This window comes from Furipterus horrens, unplaced genomic scaffold (assembly GCF_987537825.1).
Source record: "Furipterus horrens unplaced genomic scaffold, mFurHor1.1.pri manual_scaffold_4, whole genome shotgun sequence".
NCBI classification, from domain to species: domain Eukaryota; kingdom Metazoa; phylum Chordata; class Mammalia; order Chiroptera; family Furipteridae; genus Furipterus; species Furipterus horrens.
The window spans coordinates 38,544,150-38,557,699 of record NW_028327174.1 but is presented as its reverse complement, the minus strand read 5'-3'; the positions used below and the strand labels follow the sequence as shown (position 1 = coordinate 38,557,699).

Sequence of the window (13,550 nt, the reverse complement as noted above, 5' to 3'; positions counted from 1 at the left end):
TTCATTGACATCTAATGAAAATAGCAAGGAGCATTAAACTGTACACACATATACTTTGCTTTGTAATTGAACACTTTGTAAAGGCAACACTCACAGCCTTTAGTTTTATTTAGGATGACTACTTTTAAAATCAAGATTCAGTGGTGAGCATGCAAAATATTATGTTTTGTTGCAAAACAACATGAGAAATATTAAAAATATACCTCACAAATATTACATCTGATTGGACACATGTTATTCAAGAAAAAAAAAAAGTAGTCAAGGGTTAAGTAATTCTCTTCAAACATTGAAGACCTTTCATATGGAAGAAAAAGAAAAGAAAGGCTTTCCAATCATTGAAACTATCCAGTAGTAGAATAGATGTCCTTAGAGAATTAATGAGTGTCCTGTGCCTCCAAGAATTTAAGCATAAGCCAAAGAACCAGGTCAGAAATGTTGTGAAAGGGGATATTACAGTAAGGTTAATCTATTTAGGAAACTAAGATCCTATGTTTGTAAAAAAGAAATTTCTTACAAACTCCATTGATAGTGAAAAAGGCCAAACAGCACCATTTTCTTGCAGGTCAAGGCCAGTGGGAAATGATTCACTATAACAGAAAACCCCTGGATTTCCTACAGGCATCTTCAGTCCCAAGTCTAAACATTAGCTCTGCAAGGAAATGATACATTTCACTTTCCTCTACTTTAGAATTGTCAATGTTAAAAATTAATAGAAATAAATGGAACACTTGTGAACTAGAAGTGGCTGTTCATTTTCTTAATCATTTAAATTTTCCGATATGAAAAAAGTGGTTTCTACAATTATGTAGTGTTAAAGGTGGGTTCTCATTTCTCAATCTGAAGATATTTCTTATGTATTTAGAGCTATAGGGCTGCTGTAGAACTAAATCCAGATCAAGCCCAAGCCTGGATGAACATGGGTGGGATCCAGCACATCAAGGTAGGAAAATAATTCATTCTCATGTGAACTAGGTTTTACATTTGTGTTCTTTCTGTCTGTCTGTCTTAAAAATTTGAGAAACTATTACCAATTTACTCTTTGAATTATTTGAGTACCCAAAATATAATTGTTTAAGGTAAAATTAGCACAGTTTATGTTCACCTTTGTATTATCTAGATATTCAGTATCATGAAGCCATTTTAAAAAGAAATCTATATAAATTAGATTCTATAATTTTATTTATCATAAAAATATCATATTATTTTAAATTTAGAGGTACTGTCCTAGAACAGTGCTTTCTGAAAGCTTAACCAGTTGCCAGAATTAGAGTTGAATCAAACCAGGAAATGCATGCGCTGCGGTACAGGGGAAGACTTTTCCCTTCTCCTTCCCAGTTTCTGGATCTGCTCCCCTTGAAACGGTATCTGGAAGTTAAAGTATTTGTTGAGCACTATTTTAAAATGTAGCAAACACCCTGATAAAAATTAATATATCTTGTTTTTCATCTTCGATAATATTATGTATTCAATTGAACAATATAAAGTAGCCATGTTTGTAGTTTAAAAACAGTCTTATATCAGTGAATCATATAATGCAACCCAATATAAATATATGGACCAGGCACATGACATAGATGTGGTTAATTTTACATTTTTTAATTTAGGTAGAGTTAACATACAATATTATATTAGTTTCAGGTGTATGATATAGTGATTTGACATTTATACATGTACCTTACTATGTGATCACTACACTGAGTCTAGTAACCATCTCTCATGATGCAAAATTATCACAATATTATTGACCATATTTCCCTAGCATGTGGTCATTTGGATGCCACCGTTAGCATGCAGGATTATCACTATGAGCCCTTCAAGAACAATCATTAACTTTGTGTCTTTCCCATTGCCGGTTAGCACGTGCCTGTGGCAGTGTTACCCTGTACCCGAGCCTCACTCCTCGCCTGAGCCCAGGTGAAGCTTAGGATGGGCTGAGGGCTGTGCTACGATGAGGGTTGGAATGGGGCTTCGCAAGAAGGTGACACAGAGAGAGAGGGAGAAGGGAGTTGTCTTTTGCTCATACTACTTGGTAATAAAAGATGGTATTTTTATGACGTATTGTGGATGACTGGGTAGACCAAAAAAGGTACAATATGCTCCATTTTAAAATATTTATTTTATTGTATTTTTTCTATTATCGTTTATCACCCTTCTGTTCTCTTCCACCTCCACCCCCGCTCCCCACAGTCACCACACTGTTGTCCATGTCCATGAGTTCTTTCTCTTTTTTGCTCAATCCCTCCACCCCTAACCCCTCCCCCTAGAGCTGTCAGCCTGCTCTCTATCTATGTTAGTTCAGTTTGTTATTTGGTTCCACAATTGAGTGAAATCATATGATATTTGTCTTTCTCTGGTTTATTTCACTTAAGATAATGTTCTCCAGGTCCATGCATGCTGTCTCCAAAGGATAAAATTTTCTTCCTTTTTATAGCTGAGTAGTATTACGTTGTGTAAATGTATATACCTCTTTTATCCACTCACCTACTGATGGACACTTGGGAATAAACAGTAGGTTAGATAATTCAATGTGTTCTTTATAATCAGAGTTGCATCATCTGGGCCATATCATAAAATACTATTTTCCATAATGCCTGATGACATTAATGTATTTCCTAAAATGACACTGTTCAATAGAACTTTGTGCAGTGATGGAAATGTTATATAGCCAAGGCAGTAGCCACTGTCCAGCTACATGTGGCTGTCAAGTATGTGAAATGTGGTTGGTGCAGATGAGCAACTAAAATCTTACTTAATCATAATTGCATAGCCTCATGTGACTAATGGCTATCAGAGTAGAAAGCACATTTCTAAAAGTTGGATAATTCACATTCCCTACCTAACACGTAGGAATTGGGTACAATGAACTAAGGGTTATAACTTGTTTCTCAAAATAAGACTTCCATTTTAATCAGAAAAGAGCGATTAGAGGGAGAGAAAATAACTCTATCTCTAGATTTTGTCTGAAAGGACAGAGAAATTTGGTGGTCAGAGAAGGAGATGCCAAGGCATCAGGCTGAGGCTTGAATTCAGAGAAGCCTCTTGAAAGACAACTTCAAAGTCAACTGCAGTAAAAGCATATTTTGAGGCCACTTTTAGAGCCACAAACATTCAGGTGTTTGTATGTATGTACTAAGCTTAATAAACATCAGAAGACACTTGGAAGATAAAGGCTTGAGTTAAAAAAAAAAAATTGATGTTGCAAATCCAGGTTATCATTTGTTCAGAATTCTGTTGAACCTCTTATCAGAATCAGTGTTACTTATCAGAAATATCTTCATTTGTGCACATGCCAGATCCTGGATTATCAGTGTACAATATCCTGTTCAGTCATTTACATTCTCCTTGGCACCAATATAGCAAGTGAATGCTAAAAGAAATATACAGTGCTTGCACAGAGCCTGGATAGTTATTTAATAATAACAATAATGATAGTATCAGATTGAGTGCTCACTATGTGTTAGGTAGTATCTAAGCTCAGGACACATATTAAATCATGTGGAAGATAGTTAAGCATTCAATAAATATTAGTTACGTTGCAACAGCACTTTCACTCTAAGGGAATACAATGTTAAATTGTGATGGAAATTTAGAGTAACTGTTTTTCATTTACATGAAACTATAACTAAATTAAGTAGAGCAAATTTATATATTTTTTAGAATGGAGAGATCTCTAACAGTCAGCCTGAGACTTGCCAATACACATTTAGGAGCAGAAAAGGGGCTGGAGAAAGTTAATAATTGTGACTAATTTGCCAGAGACCATCTGGAACCATACACGCGGTTGCTGGTTAGAGAGGCATTGAATAAATACATGCGGCCAACAGAGGGTAGAGACAGGTGTTTTTAGCAGGTCAGGAGCAACATACCTTGCTCTCCTGCTTTAAAAGTGTCCAGCGGGTCCATATTGTTACACACATTGAGTATTGGATACATGAGACTTCTTTTTTTTTTTTCATTGTATAAAAACTTACATTTGTATTAAAGGCTGTACTAGGTAAAAGTTGTGGGTTTTGTTTTAGTCTGGAAATTAAAATAACTCCTACCACTAAGGAGTTATTGTGGATTCCTATACCTTTATATTATTACTCTTAAAGTTTCAAAACAAGTTTCCCCCACACACGCTTCTCTCTGTCCCTCTCCCCCTTTCTCCCCTTCAGTTTATCCTCACGTGCATGACTCCATTTGATGACAAAGTAATGGTGCTAACCCTACAAAATGATACCCTCATACCCTGCATTAGGTAGAATTGAAAATCTGTTTTCTGCCATTTAACCTTATGTTATAGCTTCTGTTCTTCACATTACCCAGCTGGACTGGTACTTAAAACAAATGGATTCTCCAAAAGCACCAATGGATGAGGATAAAATTGCCCACGCAGACTGGGTTTCCTTATTGGGGACATTCATGTTAAAGAGGGCAAGAAGGTCTGTTTCCTAGTCTCCTCATTCCCCGACAGCGTTCTGATGGATCAGATTACCCTGTCTTTTCCTCCACAGGGAAACTATGTGTCCGCAAGAGCTTATTATGAGAGAGCCTTACAGCTGGTTCCAGACAGCAAACTGCTGCAGGAGAATCTCGCCAAACTGGATCGCCTAGAAAAACGATTACAAGAAGTTCGAGAAAAGGATCAAACATAGCAGCTTTTGACAGACTCTCCACGGATAGTTGCTGGTGCCTCTGAAGGAGGAAGAAGTGACGGTGGCCCTGCTGCTGCATCAGCAAGGGGACACTTTCCTCTCGCTCCCAGTTCAGGGTGGCACATCTGGAGATACTTGCTGGTATCTCTGCAATGAGGGACTTGCATTTCCATGAAAAAAAAAGACAAAAAGAGCAAGCAAGGAGGTCTGAGAGGGAAGGAATACAACAAGTATACATTTTACAGATTTTTTTTAAATTTTTTTTTATTTTTCCTTTAACTCCAGATTTCCCTCCAGATATTTCTCTGCTGTTGCAACCTGGACATCTGGTTCTTTTCCTAGTTTAAACTTTTATGTTCCAGAAATACAGAAATTGGAAATGCTATAAAGAAAGAGTATTGCTTCTTAATGGAATATTTCAAAGAGGATAAATCCTCTGAGATAAGCCATTTGGGAAATTATATCAAGAGGTGGCTCATTTAATTCTCCAGAACCAGAAAGGAGTATTGAATAGCTTCTGTAGAACCTTTTGGAATATGTGGGAAAATGGGCTCTTGTTAAGTGAGCTGGATCCAATATTCCCCTAAGCATATTGCTAGAGCCCTTTTGAGTAGTAAATTAAGTTCCACTCTGATGCAAAATTTTCCCATTGCCTAAGATATCAAAAAAGAAGCTTCTGGAATTGCGTATGGATATTCCTATCTCTAGGGCAAAGTCAAGGATCTTGGTACCCCTAATTCTTTGTGGAAAATTTAAAATTATTTAAATTTTATTACAAGTATTACTAAAGTAGTGGTTCTGCTCTATAATTTCAAAAATGCTTTTAAAATCATAAATGTTTCCATTTCCAAATATATTGTTATTTTGGTGAAGAAAAACATAGTATATTCTACATGAAAATTATTAAAGATATTAACTGAGAGAAATGTTCTACTTTATTACCTTAACATTTAGACATCACGAGATTTATTATTTTTTGAAAAATATATTTAACCATTTAGGAATCTTTACAGTGTATAACAAATTTTCATAAACTCTAACTAAATGGAAAGAGAGCTTTATTGATTTGTCTTCCTAGGCTTAATGAGAATTCTGTACTTAGAACATGAGTGATGTAAACCCAGAATTCTTGGTTCTGTATTTGCAATTTTGGATAATTCATGGAAAACACTCAAAAAAGTCTTTTAAAAAATCTAAATTCATAATTTAAAATATATATTTATATTTAAAAATAAGGAGGGCAAATTTGAACTTATGAATTGATGCTTGTTTTTTAGTGTTATTTATTTTATAACTTATAAAATATTTAATATATATACACAATTTTTCATTGTACATACTGGTTTTAATAGTAGCTTTTAAAACTGATCATATAAAAATTATAAATTTAAATTACAAAGTAGTTAAGTTTCAACAATATGTCAAAAAAGTTGTATTGATTATTCACTTGCTAAAATCAAAGAAATTAGGGCTCAGCCTTCAGTGTTTAGGTAGTAGTATATTTTGCTATATATTTTGAAATTGGAACACCTGCTTTTAATTTGATCATTATTAAAAAAAACAAAAACTAAAAACTCTGGGCAGTGCTATTCATGGTACTGAGCCAGGTTCCATAGAGACACAGTAGTTTAAAGTACACATATTTTCCATATTTAGGTTAGGGTATGGTGGGAAAAAAAAAATTGCTTAGCTTCTTTTCAAATCAGTATCAAGAAGCAGTGCCCTTACATGTTTTTGTTTTTTGGGGGGTGGGGGAGATGTGAGAGGGGTCAAGGTAAATCTAGATAAAGGAAGAAAAACTTCTGTAGAAAGAGATGATGTAAGGAATGTATTAAATGCAAAGGATTACAGAAATTGCATTGGCATACATCTGCTTGCATGCATCAATAATCCAACAGTGTTTCTATTACCACTATGATCTTATGTTTCTGATACTCTTTTAAAGTTGTGTATCATAAATTTATCCAAAATTTTATTTAAAATATTTTTCTTCCCCCAATATATTTCTATAGTCCTAAGGCCAAGAAATGTACTACAGTATATTTGAATAATGTTATGTATTAGACCCACCCTCAAAATGAATAATATGAAGCTCTAGCTAAAACCAATATCTAGGACTTTAATCACAACATTTTAGAATGATCTGTAACTGAAATTCACACTTAGAAAGTTAGTGGAAAGACTGAGTCCCAAGTTTTGAAAAGCAATTATGCCTTACTTGAAGTGCTATGAAAAGCTATGAGAGTACATTTGTAGGATTAATTGAAATATTGAAACAGCAATTACAACCTAAATATCTCTGGGAGAAAAGGGTCACATGGCCTTCAGGAGCCATCTTCTGCCTTCTTTTGGGTGCTTTTCTCCCCTTCCCCCCCATCCCCCCCATGTCTGTTTCTCTCTCTTCTTTCCTCCTGCCTCCTTTCTAGTCCCCTCTCTTCTCATTCTGTCTGCACACACTAGCATCTCTTTGAACATTAAAATCTAGCACTATTAGCATCATATATTTTTGTCCCAAATTAATACCTTCACTGAGATGTAGCCAATGAAATAATTTTTATAGTTGAAATGGTGCCTATAAGAAAATAAATCACATAATATTTTTTCAAAGATATTAAGTATATTTTATAACTTTTTATTTGGTCCTTGTAACATGAAATAATAAGTGGAATCCATGCTTATCAAAATTAAAGCTGAGTGCCCTGACTAGTCACGGGGGTGCATCCAGGTTGCCCTCCAGGAAGCAGGATTGGCAGGGAGTTGATAGCGCCTTTCTGTGATGGAATTGCAGAGCCAGCTTTATGGACATGCAGTCTACACAGTCCCTCAAAGTCCTGTGCTAAGAAGCACCTTATGCTTGGTTGACTATCCTGCTTGAAATTCATATCTTCCTTTGAATTGTTTTTCTATTACAGTTGTCCCAATTTTCCCCTCATTTCTCTCCCCTGTCCCGCCCTCCTCCCCCCTCTCCCACAGTCACTCCCCACCCTGTTGTCCATGTCCATGGGTCATTTATACTAATTCCTTGAACCTAATATCTTAAACAGGAGTCCTGCAATTTCATTTTGTACTGGGTCCTTAAATATGTAGCAGGTGCTGGGTAGGAGTAAGGTGGCTGAGGACAAGACAGGGGTTCCTTTATTCTGGCTGAACACTTGATCCAATGATCAGAGTTTCATTTGTGACTCTGTTACCCTGATCATCGTTTGCTATTTTTTCTCAACTACATTAGAGTTCTTCATGTACCCATCTTACCCTTTCTCCTGCCAGTCTGTCTAACCTGTCCTCAGTCCTACCTAGAACCAATTCTCTTTGCCTTCAAAATCCCCAGAAGTGGCAGCTTTTTAACATGTCCTTTGACAGAGGAGCCATAGAATGGCTTTACACGCGTATTTCAACCTTAAGAATTATTCAGGATTTTAAAAGTGATTCAGATATTTTCAATTTGTTAATGACATTCATAAAGCATGGTTCAGCAATGTAACAGGTGAACTAAACCAAAGATTTAAATACCTTGGAGGAAAAAAAAATTTATCTTAGAAAATCCTGATTCTAATACACAGGTAGGCTGGAGAAACACCACAGGCTAACAACTTCAATGGGAATTTATGACTTTTACAAAATATATGTTCATGATCTCTCACAGAAGAGATGCTTATAATCTTTCAAATTCTTACTTTTATATCTAGACTAAAATAAGCCAAAGAATCCTAAAGAAGGATTGATTTGTGGCACAACTGGTTGGCTGAGACTACCATTCCAAAACTGGCAAACAGATGGGCTGGACAGAGTGGTTTTGCACTTGTGACATTTGAGCTATAATTTCATCTATAGTTACAGAATTCTTATTTCTAAGATGGACAGGATTGCCTTGTCATTTACATGTATACAGACAAAATGCCCAGTATATAAAACTTATATTTTTTTATGACTCGAGGTGTCCATACATAGTTTATGCCTAGACCTATGTCTCTCTGTCTTTGGGTTAATTATATACAGGTCAGCTTTGGATAATTATTTCTTAGTTGTACTCATTAGTTTTTAAAATAACAAGTTTTGCTCTAATTTATGATGAATTTGCACCTTAGATTAGTATATCTATAGGATATTAGTAACAACATTTAAAGGAAATGTAGTAGGTAGGTTTTTTTCCTGATTTCCATATCACATTTACTTTGATTAAACTATGTTATATTTCCCAATGATAGTAAAACTTACCTAAATGCCTCTTTTGACATTTAAAGAAAGCAAATACCTTTCAAGGCTTGCATTTAGGCTGCAATTGAGTAAGATAAAAGCTTACAATGCAAAAAAATACGTAGGTAAATATTATAACTTTTTTATTATTCTTGAAGTTTTTATGTAGAAGAGCGAAATGTTAAACAATTCTTCCAAAAATAGCACTTTATTATTTTTTAAAGTAATCATGTGGCTTAAAGAGAAGAAATAAAATAACTGCAATCAAAGGTATGGTTTAATATCAGTCAATAAAATGGCACAACAGAAGTGATGGTATTCATATCTATGCATCGGCTCTTATAAAAGTGTCCCATTATAATCACCAAAGATCCTTGCAATTAAAACCTTTAAGGTATATAACTCATAAAATTAGCACATGTCACAAAATACAATCATTAATTTGTAAGTTCAGATCATCATTTACCCTAAACTGGAAAGAGATGTGTATATCCAGAAATCCAGAAGTTTCATCCCATTCTCAGTGGTGCACATGTGAAGTTTTCAATGCGCATAACGTCCTTCTGGGGTTGTCTTGCTGGTCCATAACGGGATGCACCAGTTCAGGAACCAGGAAGTCTGGGTTCTTAGTCTTTCCTCTGTCCACCTGGGAAGCCATCTCACCCTGGGCACGTTACCAAATGTCTCAGTCATGTTTATCACGCATTGAAGCACTGGTTAGTTCTATGGAACTAGCAAGCTTTATGAGTCTCCTGACCCAGATCGAAAGCCCTGTACATCTGAAGACAGAACTGATAAGTGTTGCCCTTTGTTTTAGGAATTCTGAAGATAAGCACCACAACAGAACAAATACACAAACACCCCTGAATGTGACTGAACTGCCTACATGCTTTAACATGGCAGAGGAAACCACTCTTATTTTGCAGTCTCTACTCATTAAAAAAATTAGTGATTTTGTTATGTTGTTAGGAGAAAAATATTTTTAAAAATTTCCTCCTAAGCAATTAAAATATCTGTAGAAGCCATGGCTTGCTTTTATAGTGTGGATATCATTCGACTTGCTGTAAACTCACACCAAACCCTCCTTTTTTCAGAGGGAAATGACTTGCATCATGTTCTTTGTTCAGAATGCTTTTATTTTCTACTTTGATCAGTTGTATATAAATGTACATTTTTGTTACTTTTGCTGTGCCAGTTAGAAATATATTTTCCACAAAGTATCTCTCCCATGTAAGTCTGATTATGTACACTTTGCCTAGGTCTTTCCAAAATAAAATTTATGTAAATGTCTATTTTATATAAAATATAACGAAAGTAATTACGTCTTGTTTCAGTCTCTAAAGTGCTCCATGATTAGTACCCAATTGAAATCCATGTCACCAGTCAGTGTCTACTTTAAAAAGAAAAAAGACCATCTTCCTTCCTTCCCTCATTTACTCATTCATTCATTGCATTGCATTGTTCTGTGTTCATCGAGTCTGCTCTGTTTCCCATATCCCACAATGACTATTTCAGTCCTTACCCACTCCAGATCTCCTACCCTCATCTTGCTGAGTACATGCCTTCACAAAGTAAACATAAGGTAGAAAAGAAGTACTCCCTTAATATCCTGCACTCTGTCTACAATCTTACCTGTATGCAGTTCTTCCTTCTCTCCTATTGCTGCAGTGGAAGAAGAGGGCCCTATTTGCCTCTTGTAGAAGAACTTAATTCTATTCCTGAACCTCTTTTTGCTGTTTCTTGCCCATGCTCTTCTATTTTAAAATCCATATACAGGTAACCACCATCAAAATCATTTGAAAAAAGAAATTCCTTTACTTCTTTTTATCTCTAGCTGCTACCACATCTCTTTCTGTCATTCACAGCCAAACTATGTGAATGAATTTTCTTCACCCATCCTTTCTATTCCATCCTTCAAATTCCCTCTGCATCATAGTGATATCTATTCCTGCAACAAATATTCAAATAAAACTGCCACTTTTAAGGCCACTAATAATCCCCATAGTGCTGAATCCTAGGCCTTATGGGACTTTGGGGCAGGTTCTAGAGTTTAGTCCAGTAGTTTAGCATGAGTGGAAAAACTTGTTTTTCACATAAAACATTATTTGCCCATAATTTTCTCATTGTTCGTGGGTTAATCACCTAACACTCCTACTTTTACAACTCATTCCAGTTGGGGCTTCATCAAGAGTCTTGGGAGGCCTCCAACAGCATATCATTATTACCCTGCCCTAATGAAGATACGTTCAAGTTAAAGGCAAATTTTTCATATATCACAAGTCCAAACTAGGGCATTCCAGTACACTCTGCTCTTCCTTGACATCCTTCCTTTTCTAATGTTTATTTTTAAATAAGAGAATACTTCCATTTGAACACTTCAACATCTATATAAACTTAACTAATACTCAACTCATCATCTTACAAATTTAAATCTAAATCTAATGACCTGACTATTGGGTATTATACAGTTTATACTATTTAATGCAAAGGCATTATGTTGTTAGGCCTGTAAGAGAGCAATCCTTTACACAGAAGAACAAGGTCTCACTTGAGGCTGTGAGTTCTGAACTCAGAAAACAAAGGGGGCCGTGCTGTAACAGGAAGTGAGGTAGTATCTAACTCCATGGAGATTTCTGAGTGTGAAACAAACCACTGAAGGTCTTCAAAGCTGTGTGTACCACATGCAGAAAGTGCAAGGGGACAGGTCTGTGAGCTTTATAAGAAGTTTAGCCATGAACTTCAACACTGTGGGTGTTAGGTTCATGCGAGGAAGAAGGGAGGAGACGTGTAAAATGGTTCATAGCCTTTATTGGGGAGGTCCAAGCAGGCAGGCTGAGTCTGGAGGGACTGCAGCTCCCAGCAGAAACTGGGGCTTTTGAGAGCTTTAGTGTTGGGAAACAGGATTGTCAGTCTGGGAAAGCATAACAACCTGACCCCAGGCTAAAACAATGATTCTTGCAAAACCAGGATAGGGGGTTTCTGAGAACACAGGCACACATGGCGTGACTGCAAGCCACACAACAGGGAGTGTTTTGCAAGATCTGGTGCCAGTGGCAAGTCACGGGACAGGCAAAATGGCGGTCTCTGGCCCTCAGAGTAGGTTCAACTGCATTTCCACAGCATATGTTCTTTTTTTTTTCTTCTCCCACTTTATTTTCCAAAACCTTTGTAGTAGGTTTAATTTGACTCCATTTTGCTAAGAAGAAAGAGAGGAGTTGGGTCCATTTGAAGAGTCTGAGCTTTTATTGGAGAGTAGTGCAACCCTGGGGCCAGGGTTGGTTATGGTAATCTTTGTGAGATAACTATAGTGAAACAAAATTAAGGGATGAGGATGGTGAGGGCCATTTGTCATGCTGCCACATATATGAAGATTTCCTGGCCAGTGATCAAGTCTGGAGGTATAGTGCTTTATTTCATAAAAGAGCTACTTACCAAGCCCCCTCCCAGTGTCACCTAGACACGCAAGATTGGGTGCCAATCACATTCCCCATGCTTTTTACCCAAAGGTGCCCACCCATTCACCTTCTCCTTTCCACAGTTACAGGGATCATTGTCCCAGCTGACTGTCATCTGCCTAGTCCAGTACCTGCGTTCCCTCCAGCTAGACTTTCTGTTTTTCCATTCATCAGTCTACTGCCTCCCTACTGTCCTGGGTTTGTTTACTGTCCTACCTCAAAGAGTTTTTATTTCTATTTTACACAGAATTGAGACAACGTGTCCTGGGGGATTGTATATAGAATGTCCACTTAGCCTTGCCCTAAGTTTTTGATAAGATATAAATCCATTACAAATTCTGGCTTTATTCCTCTCCCATCTCAAGCTAATTTATTGGAAAAGTGCTGACATGATCATTTTAGCAATGAACTTATTTTCATAATCTTAAGTGATGTATTGTATAGCTTTGGGCCACTCCACTTAAGCTGCTAACACTGCCATCCAGAAAAGTAATGACAGCATAAATCTGATCTTTTCTGTCCATTCTATTTGAAAACTCCTTTGAATTTCAAAGCCTTCAACAAGCTACTTAGATGCAGGAGCAGTGCCATTAAAGACTCATTAAGCTTCCCTGAGTCTCCTTCCTCTCAGAAGTTGGCTAGCCTGTGTCTTGTATGGGTGACAAGCTTCTTTGCCCTGTGCTTGGGGCACATTGCCCGGCGTGGGACAAAATTCACCTGCGCGGGACAAAATTCACCTGCGCTGACCCTTGTAGGTCACTGGTCACCTTGATCCCACATCTGTCCCTAGGGACCTCTGCACACTTGTGAGCATCCCACCAGCCATGGGGACACCTCATGTCTTTCTCCATGGGCCGATGGCTGGGCCCTATGAAACCTGGGGCGGCCAGAAAGCGGCAGTCTCTCGGGATAATCCCGAGAGGGAGACGCTGCGAGGTCCGCCCGCGGGGCAGGTGCGGCCCATCCCGCTGTGGCAGAGGTGAAGAGCGAGGCGGGCGGCCTGGCGTGAGCTGGCAGGAAGGAGCGCTAGGACCTGCGGCGCGCCGACCACTTTCCTCGCTCGGTTTTCTCAGTCCGAGACGGAGGAAGACGCGCGAAGTCCTCCCGGGTGAAGCCATGCAGGCACTGGCGTGGCTTGGGGTGCTGCCGCTTCCCGCCGTGGACCTCCCCCCACGCTCAGGGGAGCCCGGCCCTGGGCACCCAGGATGCTGATACTGGGGCAGGGAACTGCAAACTCCTCAGGCCGGCCGAGACAAGGGTGAGG

At 37.8% G+C, this 13,550-nt stretch overlaps 1 protein-coding gene across 1 annotated transcript in view; it reads left to right on the top strand.

Annotated features, from left to right (window-relative positions):
* TMTC1 (transmembrane O-mannosyltransferase targeting cadherins 1) overlaps positions 1–4,907 on the top strand; it is a 236,827-nt gene extending 231,920 nt beyond the window's left edge. The window contains exons 19-20 of the mRNA XM_090272969.1: positions 863–940; positions 4,497–4,907. Coding sequence (XP_090129095.1) covers positions 863–940; positions 4,497–4,637 — 219 coding nt within the window. The 3' untranslated portion in view covers positions 4,638–4,907. The remainder of the gene's footprint in view (positions 1–862; positions 941–4,496) is intronic.
* The last annotated feature ends 8,643 nt before the right edge of the window (positions 4,908–13,550 follow it).